General features: G+C 38.4%; 1 protein-coding gene and 3 non-coding genes across 4 annotated transcripts in view; 1 reads left to right on the top strand and 3 right to left on the bottom strand.

Annotated features, from left to right (window-relative positions):
• The window catches only part of LOC109044701 (nose resistant to fluoxetine protein 6), a 35814-nt gene extending 14992 nt beyond the window's left edge, over window positions 1-20822 (bottom strand). The window contains exons 1-7 of the mRNA XM_019062533.2: window positions 20090-20822; window positions 17057-17289; window positions 15463-15680; window positions 12759-12850; window positions 11139-11335; window positions 2240-2394; window positions 1266-1437 (exon numbers count right to left, since the gene is read on the bottom strand). Of these exons, the coding sequence (XP_018918078.2) occupies window positions 1266-1437; window positions 2240-2394; window positions 11139-11335; window positions 12759-12850; window positions 15463-15680; window positions 17057-17289; window positions 20090-20414 (1392 nt within the window). The 5' untranslated portion in view covers window positions 20415-20822. The remainder of the gene's footprint in view (window positions 1-1265; window positions 1438-2239; window positions 2395-11138; window positions 11336-12758; window positions 12851-15462; window positions 15681-17056; window positions 17290-20089) is intronic.
• Window positions 11749-11820, bottom strand: TRNAD-GUC (transfer RNA aspartic acid (anticodon GUC)). The gene has a single exon. It is a non-coding gene; the product is annotated as a tRNA-Asp (tRNA).
• On the bottom strand, window positions 14908-14979 carry TRNAD-GUC (transfer RNA aspartic acid (anticodon GUC)). The gene has a single exon. It is a non-coding gene; the product is annotated as a tRNA-Asp (tRNA).
• A 626-nt stretch (window positions 20823-21448) lies between the features above and the next one.
• Window positions 21449-21520, top strand: TRNAD-GUC (transfer RNA aspartic acid (anticodon GUC)). The gene has a single exon. It is a non-coding gene; the product is annotated as a tRNA-Asp (tRNA).
• The last annotated feature ends 1444 nt before the right edge of the window (window positions 21521-22964 follow it).

Genomic DNA, 22964 nt, shown 5'->3' with positions numbered 1-22964 from the left:
AAAAAGTCATAAGCTTCAACATCATCCTCTTCCTCAGAGTCCGCTAAAGCAATTTCAGGCATGTTTTCGCATGTATCACTGCACTTGATGCACGATGCTGAGCATTTAAGCCCACCTTTCCTGCAACCGCACGCCCCTGGACAACTCGTTTTGCACTTGCAGGATTATCAGAAATACACACCATATATGAACACCAGACTGCTTGATACAGTAAACCAGAATGTTTTTTCTATTTGGGATTAGTAATGCAAAAATTTTAATCTTCCTTCAATTTAGGTTCCTTTTTTCCCCCCTTTTCTTTCCTTCTTTTTTCTTTTCTTTCCTTTCCTTTCTTTTTCTTTTTTTTCGTCTGACTTCTAGCTTCATATTCTGGATACTCTGTTAGAGTCGGAGATCAACGCCGGCCGTGATGTCTATGGACGGGAACCAGGGTCATCCACATGTCCGTCTCCAAAAGTTGGAGCTTCGATGCACCGAGCTGCCAAACGCCCACGATTGGACTAACTCACTTACTTATCAAACATGTCCACATTTTGAAAATATTTTTGATTTTGTCTAAATCCGTAATCAGTCATTTATGTAATGGGATGAATAAAATAATACATTGAAATAACTGCTTGTTTAATATGACTTACACGTAAAGGGTTGCAGGGATGCAGGGTGTTAAGTATCTAATGGCGCAAGATCGATATCTCCCGGTGCCTTCTTCGCGCTCCCATTCTCGCGATTTTCACGTTAAGTGTACATATGTATATACCAATCTCTTGCAAATTTAATCGTCTTTCGACAGAAGTGGCGGGATTTTTGATATTTTGAACAGAAAAAAAGTTATGAGCGAAAAATGGGGGAAAACCGTAAATTTTAGTCGTTTTTTTCAAAATGGCGGCCGGGGGGAGGGTCGGATCTGTCAGGCAAGTCGAAATTCGGATTCTACGTCCTAAAAAACATAAAGTTAGCCCAAAATTGCTAGTTCGACTAAACTTTCCCTCAAACCTCCTATTTTGAGCTCTATTGCCTGGACTATGTGTCCTGCCGCGCCGGCCGGGGAAAACAGTGGATTTTCACATCCGCTGTTTTTACAAATAACATGGTTTTCAGTTCATATCTCGCCGAAAAATTGCACTGGAAGTCTGAAACTCACAGGCATTCTTGGAGGCTTTAGATTTCGAAAAAAGCGATCGCTCTAAAAATGGCGACCGCTATTGTTACATATATGTATGTCCTCATATGCTAACAAATAGTGCTGTAAGAGTTTCTTTGCTTACAAATGGCTCCACCGGCGTGACTTGATTATTGACCCCCAAGAGATTGATCCACCATTCTCTCCGACAACTATCGGCTATTGGCTCGGTGATAAATTTCCATGCCGGTCCGCTACTCATGTACGGGAATATGAATATCGTCATAGCGATGAATGTCACATACGCCGGCATCAACCTTCAGGGAAAATGAAAGGTTTTGACATCAGAGACGGATTAGTAAATTGAAAAAAAATAAGCTGTACTATATCTAAAAAGTCGATGGTTTTTAGGATGTCTTTGAACTCAGGTTATCAAAGTTTTTTTTTAAAAAAACGTATCCCATTCGGGCCAAATAAGGGTATATTTCTCCTTTTTCCTTCAAAATTTCGATTCAATATCTTCTAACATGGACCTATCAACATTGAGGGACTTCAGTGAGGCGAGAAAATAAATTACTATACTCAAAAAAATATGCTGTACCGTATCTAAAAAGTCGATGTTTTTTAGGATATTTTTAAACTCAGTTTATCAAAGTTTCTTTTTAAAAAAAAATCCAATCGGGCCAAACAGGTGTAAAATTTTTCCCTTCAAAATTTCAATTACTTCTTTCCCGAATATAGAGGTATCAATATTGAAGGACTTTAGTGAGGTGAGAAAATAATTACTGAATTGAAAAAAAAGTATGATGTGCTCTCGCAAAACTCAATCATCTTCGAACGATATAGTGTGCTTGGTATTATACCAAACTAATAGTTTTCTCTCTTTTTCTCTCTTTCCTTCTTTTTTTACAGAAAAAATCCAATTTCATCCAATTTTTCGAAATTTTTCTCACACTCTTGTAAAATTTTAATCAAATTTCGGTTAAATCTCTGTTGAAATTTTGCCCAGTAGGGCATCAACTAACATGTGTTTATTTATTTTTTCTTCAAAAAGCCCTGTATAAATAGATAGATCATTATTGCTTTGCAGTTTTCATGCAAGAACATGAAAATATTTACCTAAGCCATCTGTCGAACACCATGAGTGGAAATATTTTCAGTCCGTATTTTTTCAGCGGTTCGTAGCAGATGACGAACGTAAGGAAACCTGAAACGACGAAGAAGGTGTCGACAATTAGGGTCGGTACGAAAATCAGTTCGTCGGTTTTCATCATCTGAAATCAAGAGAAGAAATTGACCTTCATTTTTCAAACTGCGACTTCTATTTCTGGCTTAGTTTAAAAACAACAAGGTGGTGAAATGATGCTGGGTCCACGCCATTTCTTTTTTCCTCTTCTTCTTCTCCTTCTTTTTATTTAACTACTTCAACTATCTTACTGGGGTTAATCCTGAGCTTTAGTCCCGTCCCCCCTCCGTCCCTACTGAAAAACCAGTCCCAGGCAACCATTGTTTGAGACCATTAAACTTTTTGGGCAATTTTGTTTGTAATTCTACCGAAAGTTCCTGAAAATTTTAAGGAAAAATATTAATAACTTTCCCCCAAAATAAACGTTTTATCGAAGGCAATTTGACAACTCTCGAATGTTCATACGACGTTCTTCCTTAGCACGGCAGCATAGGAGACCGACAGATTTTGAGGACAAGTGGCTATGGACAAGTTGTGAAAAACAAATGGTATCTAAAAAAAACCCAAATGTCATTAGTTACCAATGGTGATCACTGAAGAGCTACGCAAACATATTTTAATTTTTTTACCAAGGAACTGTCACACAATGTCCTGTAGCACTATGTACCGGGCCATGACGCTGGTACAATACGCAAATGCGTCAATGAGCGGAAAAAAAAACACTGTTACACAAATGGGAGGTTGTTCCATTTATTCCGATTGACTTTATAGCATTGAACTTCATAGATTGAACTTTATAGATTGACTTTCTATCACTTTCAGCGACAATTAAAGCTACTATGATTTCGACGACGGATGGAGGAGGGGGGAGAAACTATAGAGTACATAAAGTTGTAATGCAAGTGGGGGAGCTGGCGCCACTTTTAAGCATTTTCCAGGTCCCGAATTACGAGACTCCTGGGTGACGCCGGGTCACTGTTTCGATACACGGTCGATTGTTTTCGATACACGGGTACTCGACCATCCGATGTAAACAAAGAAGACAGGAATTACCACGTATTCCACACCGCCATTTTAGATCGAACATGTATCGAAAAAGTGACCGAAGCTCGGCACACACCGGGCTCGGAACTCGTCGAGCAGACCATGGCGCCGCGCCAGCTCTCCCATTTATAGATACCGTTATAGGTACAGGGTGATCCAAAAGTCCCTTCCACTCCCTCTAACTTTTTACCTAATTGAGGTACAGATTTGAAACTTGGGGGATATTCCTAGGTCAAAGGGAGCTACTTTTTGGCCTCCCTAAAATTTTCCGGGGGGCCCCCCTTGGGGGGGGGGGGGCAACGGCCCCCAACTTTTAATTTTCAAATCGGAAGACCCCCTTTGTGATAGCTCGTTCGAAAGAGCATAAAAAAAGAAAACTTTTTGCGCAAACCCGAAGTCAATATCTCAAACCGTTTCAAAATGGCGGCCGGTTAAAGTTCAAAATGGCCCAAAATTCACACCGGTTATTTGTCGATGGATTTGCGCGGAAATCGGTATGTAGGGGTATTTTGACACGAGAAAAACGAATTTGACGTTAAATTTTCAAAAAAACCAAAATTTCGAAAATGGTCGCCGGTTGAAGTTCAAAATGACCAAAAATTGATTTTCTTAGAAATCTAAAATCAAATTTGTTTATCTTATGCCAAAATACTCTCACATTCCAAGTTGTAGGCAAATCTATTAGGAAAAAACCGAGGTGAAAATTTTCGGCCATTTTAAACTTTAACCGGCGGCCACTTTGGAAATTTTGGTTTTTTAGAAAATCTAACGTCAAATTCGTTTTTCTCGTGTCAAAATACCCCTACATACCGATTTCCGCGCAAATCCATCGACAAATAACCGGAGTGAATTTTCGGCCATTTTGAACTTTAACCGGCCGCCATTTTGAAACGGTTTGAGATATTGACTTCGGGTTTGCGCGAAAAGTTTTCTTTTTTTATGCTCTTTCGAACGAGCTATCACAAAGGGGGTCTTCCCATTTGAAAATTAAAAGTTGGGGGCCGTTGCCCCCCCAAGGGGGGCCCCCCGGAAAATTTTAGGGGGGCCAAAAAGTAGCTCCCTTTGACCTAGGAATATCCCCAAGTTTCAAATCTTTACCTCAATTAGGTAAAAAGTTAGAGGGGGTGGAAGGGACTTTTGGATCACCCTGTATGCTGATAGGTGGTTATTTCAGCATAAAGGCCTCAATTCAGAAAAAAATCTTTAAGACCTTATTCATGGTCGCCCCTTAAACAGCTCCTTTCTTTATAGAGTCCGTATATGGTTTTCATCGTGATGACGTGAGACTTGAGGAACCCTTTAACATGGTATCATACAACGGCCGATATTTTTGAACCATGAGTAAAATTGAAGAGTTTGATAATTTTAAGCGGAAATCTTACGGAGGGATAAAAATAATTCGTCACTACATAAATTAAAAACTACAGTGGAAGCAAAACACGGATTTTGCAAAGTTTAGTCGATTACTTTAGTCTATCTATTCCCTATTCTATGGGGATCTATTTCCCCAGTTATGTCCTAGGATTTTACTCCAGATTTGGTCAAATTGTTCTTACTATGATTCAATGGTAATGCCTCCCTAGGCTTTCGTTAATAACTGTGTAAAACACATAGGGTTATCATGAAGGAAAGAGCTGTTTGAGGAACAACTATGAATATTGCCGTGCTAAGGAAAAACGCCGTATGAGCCTTTAGATGTTGCCGAATTTCCTTCGATAAAAACCGAATCTACTAGGAAAATTGTAAACATTTCCCCCTAAAATTTCCAGGCAACTTTATACGCACTTTAATCTAAAATATCTGAAAATTTCAAGGAAAAATATGATTAAATTGCGTCAAAAATAAACGTTTCATAAAAGGGCAAATTGGCAACTCTCGAATGTTCTACCTTAGCACAGCAGAAAACGTCCCTAAAAGTAGAAAAAGGTCCAAATTCTCTTTTTTATAAAATTTTATGGAAAAGTAAATCTTCGAATTTTCCCTCTTGTTTTCAACTTGACAAAGCACGGTTTCTGCTTTCAAAACTCAGTCCATCTGTCTCCGTGTTTTTTTGGAATTTTCACTCGGTCGAGACGCGGACGTTGAATGGACCACTAGACAAGGTACGAATTTCAGCATTCTGATACATGATTCGTAACTAAAATTTCACGTAGAATACGACGCGCACAACGAAAATTACCGAATTCAACTCCTTCCAAAGATATTTAACGATTCTTGATACGTGAATTCAAACCACCCGCTCATGAAAACTCAATTCTCTACGTGATTCACATCGCGCGCTGAATGTTATTATGACAGTCTCTGCTGTATAAAAATCTGGCAACCTCAATCTTGACGCTTTGGCTCAGCTATAGCAAATTGCTTACCTATAGTTTGAACAACACATGGTGGAAAATGAACATTGCTCGATTGAGAAGCTTTCTGAAACCGTTGTAGTGAGCGATTTGACTCACGTAGAGCTTTGAGTTTCTTGAGAGCGGGCAGTTCAAATTCCTCGTAACCAATGTGAAATAAAAACGATAATATCTTCGTTAGGAGTTAGTTTCAGTAATTTTCGTTGCGCGAATCGTGTTTTACGTGAAATTCTGGTTAAGAAACATGTATCAGATTGCTTAAATTCGTACCTTGTCTAGTGGTCCATTGTGAAGTCGAGTTAAACTCTGTTCGGAATTTTCCTCAACTTTTCCTTAAAATTGTGTGGCTCATTGACTTTTTCCAACGGACTCGTCCTTGAAAGTCTGAAGTTACTGACGAACAGCGCACTGTGGATTTCATACACAATTTTGAGGCTCTAAAAAAGAGGTTCCGTTGATATCCTCGTGAAACTTCCTTCTGGAGGCCCCCCTTAAAATTTAAAATGTGTCGAAGTAAACGTCAAAGTTTGCAGTTTTAGTCTAAAATTTAATGTCCGACCCCTCTGATCGACTTGATTCTCTAGGCATGCAGCGCGCGTCTAAAAACACAGGCTTCACTATGCAGATAAAAAATCTGCGATGGGTTTAATGAGCGCCGAGGCTCGAAATATCCACTTTACCGGCGAGAATCTCACAATAGAATCTAATATAATAATGAAGCAAGTGAAGGACGTCCGCTAAAAGGGGCGACATTTTTTTTTGTCGACATTTTTTCCGAAAGCCCTCGGGAATAGGTTTTTCAAAGCGTGCTCGGAAACGACCAAATCCAAAAAAAGTCCAGGAACGTCATCTCTCTAAGAGGATATCGTCATGCATTTAATCCAATGAGTCGGCTTCAAGATGAAAAATCATAAAAAATTCATAATCAAAAATGCTATTCCGGAGGCAAGCTCTTAAAACGCTGTTTTTTTACGACGTGATCAAAAAGACTCGCAAAATTCACTCGTGTAATATTTGAACAAATTGACTCAGGGACTTGAAAGGGGAGCGAACCTTGATGGAAACTACATTCAGTTCTCCTCAAAGTTTTTAGGCTGTTATCTTAGAGAGGGCACCGGCCCTCAGATTTTTCAAATAGTGCCGCGCCACTTGTGGTTCATCTCGTGGAAAACCTAAAAACTGCGTGATTTTTGTCCCATTCACACGGGTCCATCACCATTTCAAAATGGCGTTTGTTCAAATTCTCGCAATTAACATTATTGGGCCAACACTATTTTGGACCGATGATCGTTAGTGGCCTCTGGTTCTTGCTAAGTTTTATTTTCTACTCTCTCCCTACTAATGACTTGATGCCGTTGTTGAGAATAAAAGTTCAACCCCCCGATGATGTGTAAACAATACAATTTTTCTTCGCGTATTTCATGAACGGCTCCTTTAATGCAATGCCAGCTAAATAATATTCAATCTGATTGACGTGAAAAATATTTAAACTTAAACTCTGAAGAATGATTAGTGATAGAATGGACTTGGTATCTTTAAAGAAAATCACTGGCAACATTGAGCGCGTGTCTTTTCATTGAGTAATAGTCAATGGAGATGTTGCATATGTGAGGATGAATTAGAGATTTGACTATTAATTCTTGTGTAAAAGTTCGCAAGAAGCACGACGCGACGGTGCCACTGGTTTTCTCTGAAATCAGCCCCCCAGCTCAAAAAAAAAAGCTCTCAAGTTGAGGCCAAAATGGAGGGGATAAACTCTCCATGCAAAGATATGTTGAAAATACATTGACAGGGTTGCCGTGATTTCAGTTTAAGAGTCCCCAAATAAGGTGGCAGCTCTGCCAATGTATTTGCTCCCTATCTTTGCATGGAGAGTTTGTCTTGATGTGGAGGTGGACTCTCATGATAGCGTGAGATATCCCCTCCATTTTGGTCTCAACTTGAGAGCTTTTTTTGAGCTTGGGAGTTGATTTCAGAAAAAAACAGTGGCACCATAGTATTTCTCGCGAACTTTTACATAGGAATCAACAGACAAATCGCAAATGCCTCACACATGCAACATCTCCATTTCTCATGAGTTCTGATGAAACTTCCTCAAGGCATAATATCGAGTTTATCTTCTTAATATCTAATTTGAAAAATAGAATGAAATTGTGAATCAACCACTGTACTAATTGCGAGGGGCGTTGGTTCATTTGAAAGGTGTTGTTCTCAATGCTTCGGGAAAACTATAAATTATTTTCTGGGGTTCGTCCCCGATTTTTAAATCCCTAAAAACTCATAAATTGGATGAGGGGAAGTGGGGGTTTTTTGTTTGTTGTTTTTCGGAAAAGTTTTGTTGCTACGCATCTTACTTTACTGTTTGCTGTCTTTTTATCAGCTGTTTTCATTCAACAATCATCATTAAGTGAGGTTACTTCCAACACTCAACTGCCATCAACTTACATTTTTCTTTTCCCGCGTTTTTTTTTTACGCTTTTTCATGATTGGCTCCATCTTTTTCCTATTTCCAATTTTTCCTCATTAAGTCAATAACCTCCAAGTTTTCATTCTCATTTCCGATCAGAACGTTTCACGCTGTTAGTTATTTCCTTTGCAATGTGCATTAATATGTATATTGTTTTACGCTATTCGTTATTTTCTTTTCAATGTGTAATTTTTTAATTTAGTAATTGAACTTTTCAGTTGTGATTTTTTTAAGAGAATAATAATTTTTAAACGTATAATTTTAATTTTAAATTTAACAGTTGTTATGAGTGAAATTTTCAATAACCGAGGCGGTCGTCCTCCAAAACGTGGTCGCGTTTTCCAGAATTCTTCGCATCTTCGTTTAGTGAAGCAAGAACTTAACTCTATCATTAGTATAGAAAATCAAAGTTTCATTTCTTCATTTCGGAAGTATAAAATTGATGATCAGAACTTTGATGAAAATTTTGTTACCCAATTTTCAGTCGGATCAATGAATATAATTTGTCATCATTGTGATGCTCGCCGTTTTCAGGGTGAAATGTCAAATGGTCATTTTAATAACTGCTGCCAAAATGGCTTAATTTCTTTACCGAGTATTCGGACAAATACCGATTTGAAATCATTATTTTTATATTCTCCGAATTTCATAAAGCATATCAGAAATTATAATAGTGCTGTTGCTTTTCCCTCTTTCTCTGCAAATCGAATTCATATTCCGGGTGATGGACCTTATTGCTTTAAAGTTCAAGGATCCATATATAGGTAAGTTTATTTTAATATTTACCGTTACTTAACGTACTTTTTTCAGTTTCTCGGTCCGTCCCTCCCTCCTTCCCACCCCTTAACGCATCCGGAATACAGCTGCATTCCGGATACTGCATTTAAATCTTTCCTCCTCTGTTAGTTACTATTTGGACTTTGTCTATTACGTTTTGTTTTTAAACATTTAAACAGTTCAGAGAAAATAATAACACTTAAAATTCTTTTTAATAGATTCAAGACAAAACAGAAAATTAAATGAAAATAAATAAAAAAAAAGACATGTGAAAGTGAAAAGTGTAGAGGAAAAATAAGGGGCTGCAAAGCAGCCCCATAAGCCCCTAGTTTACTTATAAATTGTGTCAAACCCTCGTTACTTGTGTCCCTTTTGATCTCGATAATTACCAAATGTTATCGGGATAAATGAAGGTCATTTTCGGACTCGGTGGCTCAAAATACATTGGAAAAGTCTGGGAACTTTCACCTACATTCGGAAAAACTCCAACAATGCGCAAAAATGGCCATTTGTCTGAGTAAAATCGGCTTTCCCGAAAACTGGAGGGTGGTGGAAAAATCGGAGTTAATTTTCGGGTTATGCACCTAAAAATACATCAAGATCAGCTTATCTCGCCCGATAGACATTTTTTTCAACTTTTAAGCGATTTAATGCGTAAATACGATCGCTTCTTCCGATCAATTCACTACTCTAAAGATCTATGGTCCTTGGTCCACCCGTTTGATCGAAGCAAAAATATCGCGATCCATAGCATACTTCAAATGGTCCGTTTCTGTTAAAATACCTCTGGACGAACGAACAGTTGCAATGAGCAATTTTCCAAATTCCGAGCTCATTTCAAGCGAATCTCATTTAACTTTTGGGTGATTATTAATGAAGAAACAGTTTTTATACGCGTTCAAAGTTTCATACGTCGATCAATCGATTACTCGATTGTGAGGTTATGAAAAATCTAAAAAGAGCTCACCTGATTTAAAACGTATTAATTTTTGCTCTCACGGCATTGCCATACCCTGGTAAAAATTGGCAGTAGAATCTATGTTCCAAAATACCATAGACCTAACGGCCGGCTGTAAGATTTCCAATAGCTTCTATAGCCGGCTGCACAATTTCTTATAGCCTTTTATAGCCGATGGCGATTAAGCAACTTACAGCCAGGCGATTAAGTGTGTGCAAAACGTCACTAATTACGGATGCTAGGACTTAGTGAGTTTTTGGACCACTGCTCTCTTTTTGGGCCGTAGCATCTTGATTTATTTTGCGAGAAGAGCTCCGTACTTTTGATGAATGCCTGCCATTCCTAATATATTAGAGCGCCTTCAGTTTCGTATGAAACTGTGCAATACCTTTGGTGTGAAATAGTTGCTTCAAGCGCCGTGGTACGCTGCGGTGCGGCAGGCGGGCAGCGAAACCGCATTGGCGGCTACAAACCTAACAGGGATACTGCACGCGTTGCGCAATGCGTGATGTATCCCTGTCAGGTTTGTAGGCGCCAGTGCGTCGCTGCTCCGCTTTGTGTTAGGCTCTAATATTTAATCTGGCGGAGTCAGCGTTATTCAACTCATGATTCTGAAATGTTTGCACATCCTGTATGGATTATTCTCGTTTTATTTGATGAAAAAAAAAAATATGTATTAAAGGAAAATATAACGTGCGTTTTGTAAATATTAAGGTGGTTCCGTATCAAACTTAATGATTTCCAAAGCGCACGAATTTCTACACAATTTCTTATAGCCTTTTATGATCGATGGCGAAAAAGCAACAGCCAGGCGATAAAGTGTAAAGCACGACGATAGGAACTATAGCCCGGCTGCATAATTTTTTATCGCTTCGTATAGCCCGGCCGTATGATTTTCTCCACATTCTTCAGAAAGCTATATGATCTTCTGTAGCCTTATAAGAATTCCTTATAAGAATTCCTATGGTATTTTGAAACGCAGCTCTTATCGCCAATTTTTACCAGGGTATTTTAACTCGCCTCCGGTCGATTGAATTTAATATATAAACTATTCGAGAGAACATTGAATTGCTTCCTTATCCGCAACCCGAGGGCCGGAGATGACTTCTTCTGATTCTTTTTTTTTTTTTTTTTTTTTTTGAACAAAGTAATTAGCACCGACCAATCTATTATCTGTTACCCTCTGGACTCTGTGAAATTAAAATAAATTTTGAGGAGGGAGGGGTACTTACAGATTCATGAAAAGAAGGATTATAAAGTAAAACGACGAGGAGAGTAACCATGCGATGCTTGACCATAACTTGAACCGCGGAATAAAACTTCAGCGAATCCAAGATGTTCATGTTTTTGTCCTTGTTAGCTGCACCAGTTAGGCTATCGAAGTTCTTGGTCATGGAGAAACCCATCAATATTTTATGTAATAAGAAACCTGCATACAAATCCAAAATAATCTAAAATTTATACAAAAAAAATCCCAAACTGATGACAATTTTTAAGAATACTTATTAATGGGGAAGAATCGTTTGAAAAAAGTGGCTTTTTTCGTAAAAATGAACTCATGCAAAAATTTGAAACTGAGTCGCCAATAATAAAGCTTAAAGTAGAGAAATATATTGAAGGAGCTACTCTGACGTCCTAAGGAAAAACGACGTATGATCGTTCGAGTGTTGCCAAATTTCCTGCAATAAAATGTTTATTTTTGAGGAGTGTTATGCATAAATATTTTCTCCTGAAAATTTTAGATATTTTAGATCTAATTACGATGAAAATGTTCTGAAAAATTGAACATGAGTAAATTGTATAACACTCCCCTGAAAGTACATTTTACGATTAAAAACTATCCTCCCCGGCGGGGAATCGAACCCCGGTCTCCCGCGTGACAGGCGGGGATACTGACCACTATACTGCCGAGGACTGTTAAGCAAGATTTGTCAAATTTCATTTGCTGTCATAGGGGCACTTGACTCTTGGGCCTAATGTATTTTTGAAGAAACTTTTTAAAGAAAAAATGAACTCACGCAAAAATTTGAAATTGAGTCGTCAATTTAATAAAGCATAAAGTAGAGAAATATATTGAAGGAGCTACTCTGCCGTGCTAAGGAAAAACGACGTATGGACTTTCGAGTGTTGCCAAATTTCCTTCGACAAAACGTTCATATTTGTGGAATGCTATGAATATTTTTCCTTGAAATTTCCAAAAACTTTAGGTGAACTTACGAACAACATTATAAAACAAGTAATTCGAAGAAAAACATTGACACATTTTCCCGAGAATTCATGATTCGCCAAAGAAAATTTGGCAACGCCTGAAGGTTCATACGGCGTTTTTCCTTAGCACGGCTGTTTTACTCTTGTATTTCAGAAAAAATGTAGAGAGGCCTTACTTTTAAAAAAACAGAAAATTAAAAAGAAGAAAAGTCAAAGAAGGCTAGTACAGAGTTGGGAATCTTTAATTATTTATAAAGTCTAACCGGGCAAAATGTGAAAAATTTGTCCCAAGGTCTAGATTGTGCTGAAATACTTCAGACTCAGTTTTCTCATGCTATTATTTTGTCGTGGATGGAATCAGGGAGTTGGTGCTTCCTCATTTCAGTTAAACTCCCTCATTTTTTCATACTCCCTGACAGGTTGTGGGAGGACTGACAAGTGAGTTATGTGGCAATTGAGCGTCGCAGAGCGCCAGAGAGCCGCGCTATGAAAGCGACTTTTATATATGCGTGTATTATTTTGTCGTTGATGATTTCTAGAAACTATTCAAATGCGATGAAAATTAGATCTCTTCACGTGGGCCCATACTTAATAATTCGGAATATAACTCACATACGCGGTGCAAATGACAGAAAATTCCCAACCTTTGTCGTCGAGAATATGGATGATGTTCCATGATGCAAGATGATACAGGGTCGCCATAAAGCAAAATATGCTCAGAAAGATGAGAACGTATCTAGTTAAAAAAGAAACGTAATCGAATAATGAATTAATCAGTTTTCAATGCCGATACATATTTATTTTGAAGATCCTCCAAGTGTCATAGCACCAACACCAAAAATGATGAGGTGACTATATATTAGCTACTCATCACAAGCCCTCAGAAGGTATACACGATCTGAAGGAGATGAAGACATTATTTTATTTAAAGTGCAGTTATTATTTAATCCTAGCGGGAATAATATCACTCAACCCTAGTAGCAGTAGCTGTTGAGAAAAGTTGTAAAAAAAAACTCGTGAATTTTAAGAGAACTTAAAATTTACTTCAAAACCACTTGAAAATCACGTAAAAAAAACCAAAAAACTAAATTTTAAGTAAAATTTACGTATTTTTTATGAACTTTCCGCGGGAAAAAACGAGGGGTAAAAAGTGGTGAACAGAAAAGTATAAAAGGAAAAGTTGCAGCCCATAAAAATTGAGGATATCGTTTGTTTTTTTGCGTAAATTTTACGTTTTCTTTTAATTAAATTACACAATTTTTTTATTTAAAAGAATTCCCCAAAAAGTTTTCTAAAATGGGTACCTATTTTAAGATTTTTTTAGTGAAAGTGTAGAAGTTTTTAACATTGTTTCGACAACTTCTTGTAGAATTTTTTTAAGAATCATTGGTACTAGGGAAGTCTTGTATATCCCTAGGGATTGTGCATTCTCAATAATTATTTACATTATTATGATTAAGTGTCTTTAAAATAAAACAATAAAAAAATAAATATATGTATGTTTAATGTATAATGTAGCGAAGGGAATCTTGCAGGTAGGAAACGTTTTTCAGACCCATTACGTCCATAAATGCCAAAATCAGACGTTTATATTGAACGATTGATTGATTTAATTTACGAGAATCCAAATATTAATTTGCGTCAAGTCCAATCCATTTGGCCAAGTCACAGCTGACTCATGTGGCCAATGAGCGTGCGCAGTTTCTCGCGATTCTCCGAAAGAAGTGTCTAACCGTCGGTTTAAATAGTGTGAATTCTCATGGGCTTGCTGTCCAGCGCTGCCGTGATAGCGAAGAGAGCAGTAAGTGCAAAAATGGAGTTTTGAGAAAACGGGCTCAGAAGCTTCCGACCGGGAAATTTTATTGAAAGAAGCCTCCGTTCTTTGTCAAATTGCCACTAATCGTCCGGAAGACTCCTAAAAATCGTTTAAAAGATTAAAAATCGACCGAAATTATTTCAACTTCATGAAAAGGGTACTTTTTATTTTCATGTGAGGCTAAGGCAAGACAGCTGCAAGTGCTATCTGCCGCATGCTTTCGTGGTTGCATTTTGGACACACATCAAACAAATTTTCAGGTTAGAAATGGGCAGAAGCAGAGGGCGGCACTTCAATTGGAAGCACAGTTTTCATTGGCTCTCTGGAGGAATTATGTCACTTACTGCTGTCTTGGCTTTTTGTTCACTCGCGGCTTTCTCATATGTCTTGTTTTTAAACATTTAAGATGAATTTTGCTGCTATAGCTATTTCATGTGTGATTTCATGGGTACATATATTTCATTTTTTTCCCCCGCCATTACTGCTTTCTCTTATGTCTCGTTTTCATACAATTTCAATGCACTTTGGTGTCTTAACTATTTCAGTGATTACATCCGAAAGAGACTGGAAGAAATTTTGAAGGAAGCATGATTTCCAAAATTTGCCACTTACTATTCTCTTTGCTATCACGTGTCCGAGTGCCTCCGCGCCCGGCTTCCCGGAACCGCGGAGGTCGGGGTACGATTCCTCGCGAGGAAAATATTTTTATGGTTCTCTTTTATGTTTTATTTGACTGGAAAAGAATGGACAGCTATACTGTCGTGCTGAGGAAGAACGCCGTATGGACATTCGAGAGTTGCAAAATTTCCCGCAATAAAATGTTTATTTTTAAGGAGTGTTATGAATATTTTCTCCTTAAATTTTTAGATAATGTAGATCTAATTAGGAAGAAATTTTCTGGAAAAAAAAAATTGAACATGAGAAAATGCATTGTGCTAACTCTCCCCTGCACGTACACTTTACGATTAAAATCTATCCTCCCCGGCGGGGAATCGAACCCCGGTCTCCCGCGTGACAGGCGGGGATACTGACCACTATACTACCGAGGACTGATGGAAATGTTATGTCAAATTTAATTTGCTGTCATAGAAGCCTACTGTATTTTTGAAGACACTTTTCTATCTGTTCCCTTGCAATTTTCAGATATTTTAGAAAAATTCTGAAAATTTTGGAAAATAATAATCACCATTTTCCCGGTAATTTTGGTTGTTATCGGAGGAAACTTGGCAACGTCTGAAGGCTCATACAACGTTCTACCCCAGCACAGCAGTACTTACTTCCTCCCATCACTGAGAGAAGCGCCCTTCAACGCAATTGCGTTGGGACGTCTTGTTCAGTGGCGTGGCGAGCTTTGCGATATATCGATTGCCATGCCATTTAAACCTATGGAAAAGGATCGATAAACAGGGTGTTAGCAGCGGACACCTCGATAATCGATTCTGTACCAAAGGTTTAAATGGCATAACAATCGATATATCGCAATTCACGTCACGCCACTGGTCTTGTTTAGTATACCTCGAATTCATACTTACAGGAGAGCTTTGGTTTCAGTTGGAAGAGGCGCTTCGTCAATACTAGACGTACAGACGTTGTCGTGCATTTGAATTTTCACGATGATTCCGTGCTTCGTCTCGACGTCAGCAAACGTCACGTTCAGAGATTCCTCGACGTCCTGGCGTGAACAGGACGCCGGGACGCAGAGAGACCATATCAAGTCGTTTCGATCCAGTCGGAACCATTTTTTGCTCACCTGAAAATAGCATTGTTTCGTTGAAATTTCGGGACAAAAAATATTCTGTCTTGAGGCGGCTTTAGTCGCCCCTTTCAACGTGACCATGGCCTTTTCTGACGTGACACGCACTTTAGTGCTAAGGAAAAACCCATGCCAATGTTGCCAAATGTTCCTCGAAAAAGCAATATTCTACCGTATACAACGCCATTTTACATGTTTTTAAAACGATGTATCGTAGCAGAAAAAATTGCGTACCTTGGGATAATGTTTTTACAGATTTCTTTTGAAAATACTATCAAGAACTTATCCTGAAAATGTTAGGTATATCGGTAAAATAGTTTTAATTTCATAAAGTGTCAAAAAACGAGGGAAAATCTAGATGAATTTACGGCGTTCTTGCTTAGCACAGCAGTATTAATTGTTGAAGAAAGCTACGAATATTTTTCGTTGAAAGTTTTAGACGTTTTTAATTGAATTTCGAACAAACTTATTTTGAAATTTGGAATAAAAATATTCCAAATTTCCCTTTAAAATCGATGTATTTCCGATGTAAATTTGGCAACAATTGAAAGTTCATGCGGCGTTTTTCCATGGCACAGAAGCATATTTCTTACCCTCATGCTACAAATCCTCCTTCATCACGAGATGAGGGTGATGGTGCAATTTACAGCGAAACTGTTTGGGCACCGCATCGCTTGGAAACAAAACCTCCGCCAGGTCGCCTTCAAAACTCCCGATGCAACCCATCCTTACACCGAAGTTAATTAAGTTGCTCCCATCGGTTTACTGTATTTTGAATCTTTAAACGAATCCTGAAATGAACATGGGCAGAATGAAAGGGATTTCCAAGGAGACTTTAACGCAGAGCTAGAAACAGAAGTCACTTTCGAACTCCTTCCCTTTCAAACTTCCATTCCCTTAGGCTGATTCTGATCCATATGATTCATTGATGTGTATTGTTTATGTGGGCAAAGATGACATTTTATTTATGTTTGAGAAACCATCAATTGATTGATAGGAACATACCGTCATTTTTTGGGATGGCAACCAAAAAATTGGCAAAATTCAGAGAAATGAAAGCAGAATGCTACTTGGGAAAAAATTTCGCATAGATATAGAAATCAATAACTAAATTGAATGCGAGGTTTTTTTTTTCAAAAAGGATCCTGCTTTTATTTTTCTAAATTTTGCCAATTGTCTCATGTAAAATGATTCATAAGGCTCATGCGCAAAGACTTTCATTTTATTTTATGGGCTAAAAATTTAAAATTGGCCGAGATTTTTTATTTATGGATAACCGATGCTATGTATCGCATGCCACTTTGACCACGTCAGGAACCTTGACGAATCACTTTAACCTAATAGGCTTTGTACCCATGACTTAAATGAGATACCTTGAAATTATCCCAAGCGTTACTGTCTGGAGATGCCTCTAGCGATTCCAGGGGATTGGTGTAGAATTCGGGGTAGGCCTCTTGAGTGGGCCAAAACTTGATGTTTGCCAGGCAAAAGCGACCTGCCACTGCTGAGGTACGGATGGCGATACATTCATCGTAGTGGCCTATGTGGAAACGCTGTCCCACCAGCATTCCCGGCAAGGACTCCGCAGAGGTAGACGCTTCTTTCACTGTGAAATGAACATGACGGTTTTTCGTTAGAAGGATTTTTAAAATACGGACGCGTAGAGTCCTTTTAGAGAGAGTTGAGACAACGCGGCTTATGCATTTCACAAACGGGAATAATGATTACACAAATCGGAGTTTTTTGTAATCTTTGATCAACCCATTCCCGAATTCCTATCTCCGTTCCCTCTCTCATTCCATTGGTTCCCTGCCGTACCCCAAATTTCCCGGTCCATTCCAGTTTCTAATCTTTGCAGTTGGTGAAAATTTAATCTTTCATTAACACTCACGGAGCCTGGGAATTTACCTCTCGGAGAGATTGAGCGGCATCAAAATGTGTTGGAAACAGGCTCCAAGAACGCGCGCGTAGTGATGTCATGAGGATAAAATATTTGCAGTCACGTTTATCGAACAGATGATGAATTTATCAGGGTTCAGTTATTCGAAGTTATGGAAATTCCATACGTAATAACTCAGTTTCAGCTCCTAAAAGAGGAAACCGGCTCCCCGTAATATTTTGACGGCACGTGAAACAAGAGATTACTGATAAAGGTAATCAGTGCTTGATTGTGGGTCAATCAAGGGGTGAAAGAAGCATTACGGAACGATTATCAATTTTTTATGTCATATTAGTTAAAATTTCCGCCTAGTCTATTAAGTTAGGTTAATCGCGATAAAAAAAATGCGTCGGATCAAAGAGGTGAGGGCTATTTGCTATCGAGCTGCCCTTGAAACTTTTAGGCGCATTTTTGGACGGAGCTATTTATAGAGTAGACGTCTATTTTGTACACTATTAAGGTGATTCGTCAAGGTATTTTGCGTGGTCGAACTGGTGTGCGATACATCGTATCGGTTACGTAAAAAAATTCGGCAAATTTCGGTTTTTTAGCCCCATATAATGACGATAGTAATGATCATTGCACGCATTGCAGGCATGATCCTAAAAAATCATTTTAAACTAAAAAATTCGCAAAATTCATGGAAATGAATGCTGGATCCTGTCTGGGAAAAACCCCGCATTCGATGAGGAAATCGATAACTGTGCACGTTTGCAGTATCAGTATACAGTATGCGTACAGTATGGATAACTGTTGAGTGCGATATTTTTTTCCAAACAGGATCCTGATATCATTTCGCTGAATTTTTCCAATTTTTTGGTTTGAAATGATTATTTAGACTCTTCCGCATAAGGGCTATCGTTCTTTTATTGGCTACAAATTCAAAATCTGCCATTATATTTGACTTCATCGATGCGATATATCGCACGCCGCGCCAGTTCGATCAAGCCGCAAACCGTGACGAATCGCTCTAAGATCGGCTTTAAAAATTACGCAGATTTTAACTATAATTATCGCTGAACAGTCAAATACCCCTTTTCTTTTTGAATATTGAGGAGCCTAAGTTAGAATCCGACCATGGTTATCCAACGCACTATTTTAATCATATTTAACAAACATTTCCACCCTTTTTCGCTTGGTTTTATTCAGAAATCCCAAAACGATATACCTATGGATTTGAGAAAAAAACTGACTGATATACTGCAGAAGCAACAAAAAATCAGAAAACTAATACGTTGATGGTAAATTCAACCTGGGGAAAATCGTGAGTTGATCGAAGGATTCACAGGGACAAAAATAAGGCGAGGGGTTATCGCCTGAAATTGTGGCACCACCCTGGCTGATATGGGCATTTCAAATGAATTGTGATAATACCGCAACTCAAGATAGGGTATTATCGCAACATATTGGGGTATACTACTACAATTAATTGGAAATGTCCAAGTTGGGACTTAATTACTACCTCTTTTCCCCGTGAAAATGGCTAAACAGATCACCATGAGCGTATCGGGAATATGAAAAACCCGCTTCTTACCTCATAATCCGTTTAGAAAATTTGCGCATTTTGAGCCTCCTGCTTAAAAAAGTATAATACGGTGATGACGTAATTTGACGCGGATAGGTCGCCCTGGACTCACAACTCCACGTGCAAAACTCCAATCAGCTGCTCATGTGAAGCAGCCCCTTTAAATGAAAGCATACCGCAAAAGCACTTCTCATTAAACGCAACTTCGAAGGCAGAAAAGGAAAGATGCAGGAAGAGAGGCGTATGTATTATGTTCTTCATTTTTAAGCGAGAGATTGCATCACATGACAGTAATTGATTTTAGTTTCTCGTGGAGTTGTAGCGCCGGGGGGTATTAATGTGGATCAAATTACTTTTTGGTCGTGGTATACTTTTTTAATCGAGGAACTCAAAAGAGGGCCGATTTCTAATGTAAATTGCACGAGATGTAAAGAGTAAATGTTAGATTTTGTTTATACGTTCACAGCGATGACTCCGACTGATTTATTGTTTTTGCTCTGACTAAAGGTGCAACATATCGATCATTTCACACTCAGGATACATTTTCAGTGGTAATGTTTTGAAGAAGGATTATCCACCATCCTTGGTGCTAAAATCTGACTTTAAAATCAGCGATTATTATAAAATCACGACGGATACATTAACATCCGAGAGCTTTGCTGCCCCCTCTCGATTTCTGAATCGCTTGACTCCTCCTTTCCTGATTTCTTGAGGAAAGCATGCTCTCTTAAAAATTTACTTCTTTGTAGACTTCTTTTACTTCTTGTGTGATCCGGGGTTGAACGACCATACTGCAGTAGCGTGTTCTATGGGTCAAAATAATACTTTATTGTTGTATTAAGTTTTTTTCTGGGGCTGTTGAACTCTGGATCACTCTGTACGATTCACAAGTAGTTTTTAAATCGCAGGATCCAATTTTCTTAAGGACATCTGAATACTCACTTTGCACAGCCCATAGCGTAAAGTTCCGCAAGCTCTCCTCGTATAGGTCACTTTGTTGATTGCACAGGTGGTTTGTGCGCGATCTGGGTCGAAAATTCGACAACTTTTCCGAAAGCACATGCGATATCCACGACAACTTTCGGCCGCTTTGGTTAGCGTTTTGTTCGCTGTTCCGAGTCGCGGCGTGATTATGCACTGATGACGAGGCCAGGGATGACGATGTTTTCTTGCCGGCAACATGAGTAAACAAAACTACTAAAAAAATTGTTAGCACTGCGACAAACCATAGCTTAGGTCGCTTCGACCATAGATTTGATCCTAGCATCGTGAAATGGATGTTCAGATTACTCTTTTAATATCATAAAAATAAAAAGGAAACACTTGCGTTTGCGTAGATATTTTGACTAAATTCATGCTTGATCGACCATCGTATTACAACAAAAAACGATACCACTAAGTATATCAAACGCTGAATTCCATCGGGATTTATAACTCGCGGAATGAAAATCCACTCACAATGCACGACACAAATTACACATATGCAAGCACCATTATTCAAAACTGTTATTTTACTTCTCAACACGATTACCTAATTTGTCTTGCAATGAAGATATAAAATAGAGAGTAGCACTAATTATTAGTGGATTTTAAACTAGTCGAGATTCTCGAACTCCAAAATTCAAATCACCCGCACAGTTCCCGTGCTTAAACTGAGGTTAAAATGTAAATGATAAACTGATCGCAGACTGAGAGATAAACGATGCTAAATGCAACGCTGTCGAATTGCAGAGATCTTTGAGCTAAACTTTTGATGATTCATTATCATAAATGGATACTTTATGTTTCTGAAAATAATCACCGGTCTTTCGCAGACGGCATACACCGGACCAGGTCAGTGGGAAAAATCGGACAAAATCTGGAAATTTTGCATTTTGGGAATACGAAATATATAAGTTTCAGTGTGGTTTCATTGGTTTTTACGTGAAATTTTCTCTCCGTAATGCCCCTTAAAATTGAATTTGTGACGAAATCAATATCAAAATTTGAAATTTCAATCAAAAAAGATACAGAATAGATAACTGAAACATATAGTTAGTAAATACATCAAACACTTATACAGTAATGACATTTTCGAGGGAGAAAGTTTGATTCTTCCCTGATAGCACTAAAAATACTTGCGAGACAATCGTAAATTTTAAGAAGCCGAATCTTCAATCGAAGCAAATCGACAAAGTTCAATAAGAGAATTTGCAGGTGTCTGAAATTTGATGAATTTCATGTTTAAGTGGAAACTACTGAGTGATAAGTGTCAAGTGCCCCTACGACAGCAAATTAAATTTTACTCACGCCACATATCAGTCCTCGGTAGTATAGTGGTCAGTATCCCCGCCTGTCACGCGGGAGACCGGGGTTCGATTCCCCGCCGGGGAGGATAGTTTTTATGGTAAAATGTACGTTCTGGGGAATGTTAGTGCTATGCCTCACCTCATGTTCAATTTTTCAGAAGATTTTCTTCGTAGTTAGATCTAAATTATCTAAAAATTTCAGGAGAAAACATTCATAACACTCCTCAAAAATAAACATTTTATTTCAGGAAACTTGGCAACTCTCGAATACCTTTACGACGTTTTTCCTCAGCACTGCAGTATAAGAAGAAATACGAAACCCCCGAGAGCAAATAGAGCCCCTCACGGGTCGTTCAATGATCTATTATCGATATTTCCCCATTTGAAGCTATGGTGAAGAATCGATTATGAAGGTGTTCGTAGTGAACACCATGTTCATCAATCCTTTTCCATATTTTTAAATGACATATCAATCGATATATCGCAAATTACGCCACGCTAATTGTCAGAGGGGCAGTTTCCCTTGCATACATGAAGACTGGCAGCGTTGATGTCTGCCTCACGCCCGAGTCAGGTGACATGCGCCGGAAAATGATAACGGTTTTACTAAAGTCCAACGAATGGCCAAGAGAAGAGAAGGTAACAATCTAAGCGAATAAATAGCCTGTTTAGGTCAACAAAGCGATTCGTTCCCGTCACCCATTTTTGTTCTATCGAGAGAAATTCGCAATAGTTTTTCCTTATCAACACGCATACAGATATTTCAGTCCGCTGAACTCTTGACCGAAAGTTTCGGAGGGGGCCCGCCACGGGTATTCTGCCGTGTTAAGGAAAAACGCCGGATGAACATTCGCATGATGCCACATGTTCCCTGAAATTAAAAAAAAAAAAAAAAAAAAAAAAAAAAAAAAAAAAAAAAAAAAACTAGGGGAGCGAGAAAGTAAAAATTTCGAAGAAATGCATGCATATTTTTCCTTGAAATTTTCAGATGTTATAGATGGAATTGCGAACACAATATTCTGAAAATTGAAAGATCAGGAATCACAGTTTCCAATTGAAAAGTGTAGTCCATTCAAGAGGGTACAAAATTAAGTTCTAAAATACTGCGCCTCCGAACTTGAATGCGCAACATTTTGACGATCGATTTTTGGGTCCAAAATAGGACATTTCGTTTCCTTGCATGGAGGTTTTCTTTTATTTTTTATTTTTTTTTCTTTTTTTTTGGGTAATCGAAAGGAAAAATAGCGAACTCCTTTGGGAATATGACAATTTAACCTACCTACGGCTTCCACTCGTTTCGCGGTATCACGTTTCTATTGATTTATTAGCAGCAAGAGAGATTACAATGTGAGATCGAAGACAAAAAGCAGAATCAGTGAAAGTACAGGAGGAAGTGGATTTCGTCCGTGATGGTTGCTCAGCAGGTTAAACTGGGGCCAGATTTAAGCTGACTACATTAAACCAAACCTCATGTTTGCATGTATACACTGATCCTGCCGAAATTATCCTGGAAGGATGTATCGTCACCA

The sequence above is a fragment of the Bemisia tabaci genome, chromosome 10 (genome assembly GCF_918797505.1).
Source record: "Bemisia tabaci chromosome 10, PGI_BMITA_v3".
Lineage (NCBI taxonomy): Eukaryota > Metazoa > Arthropoda > Insecta > Hemiptera > Aleyrodidae > Bemisia > Bemisia tabaci.
This window is presented reverse-complemented; position numbering and strand designations above follow the sequence as displayed.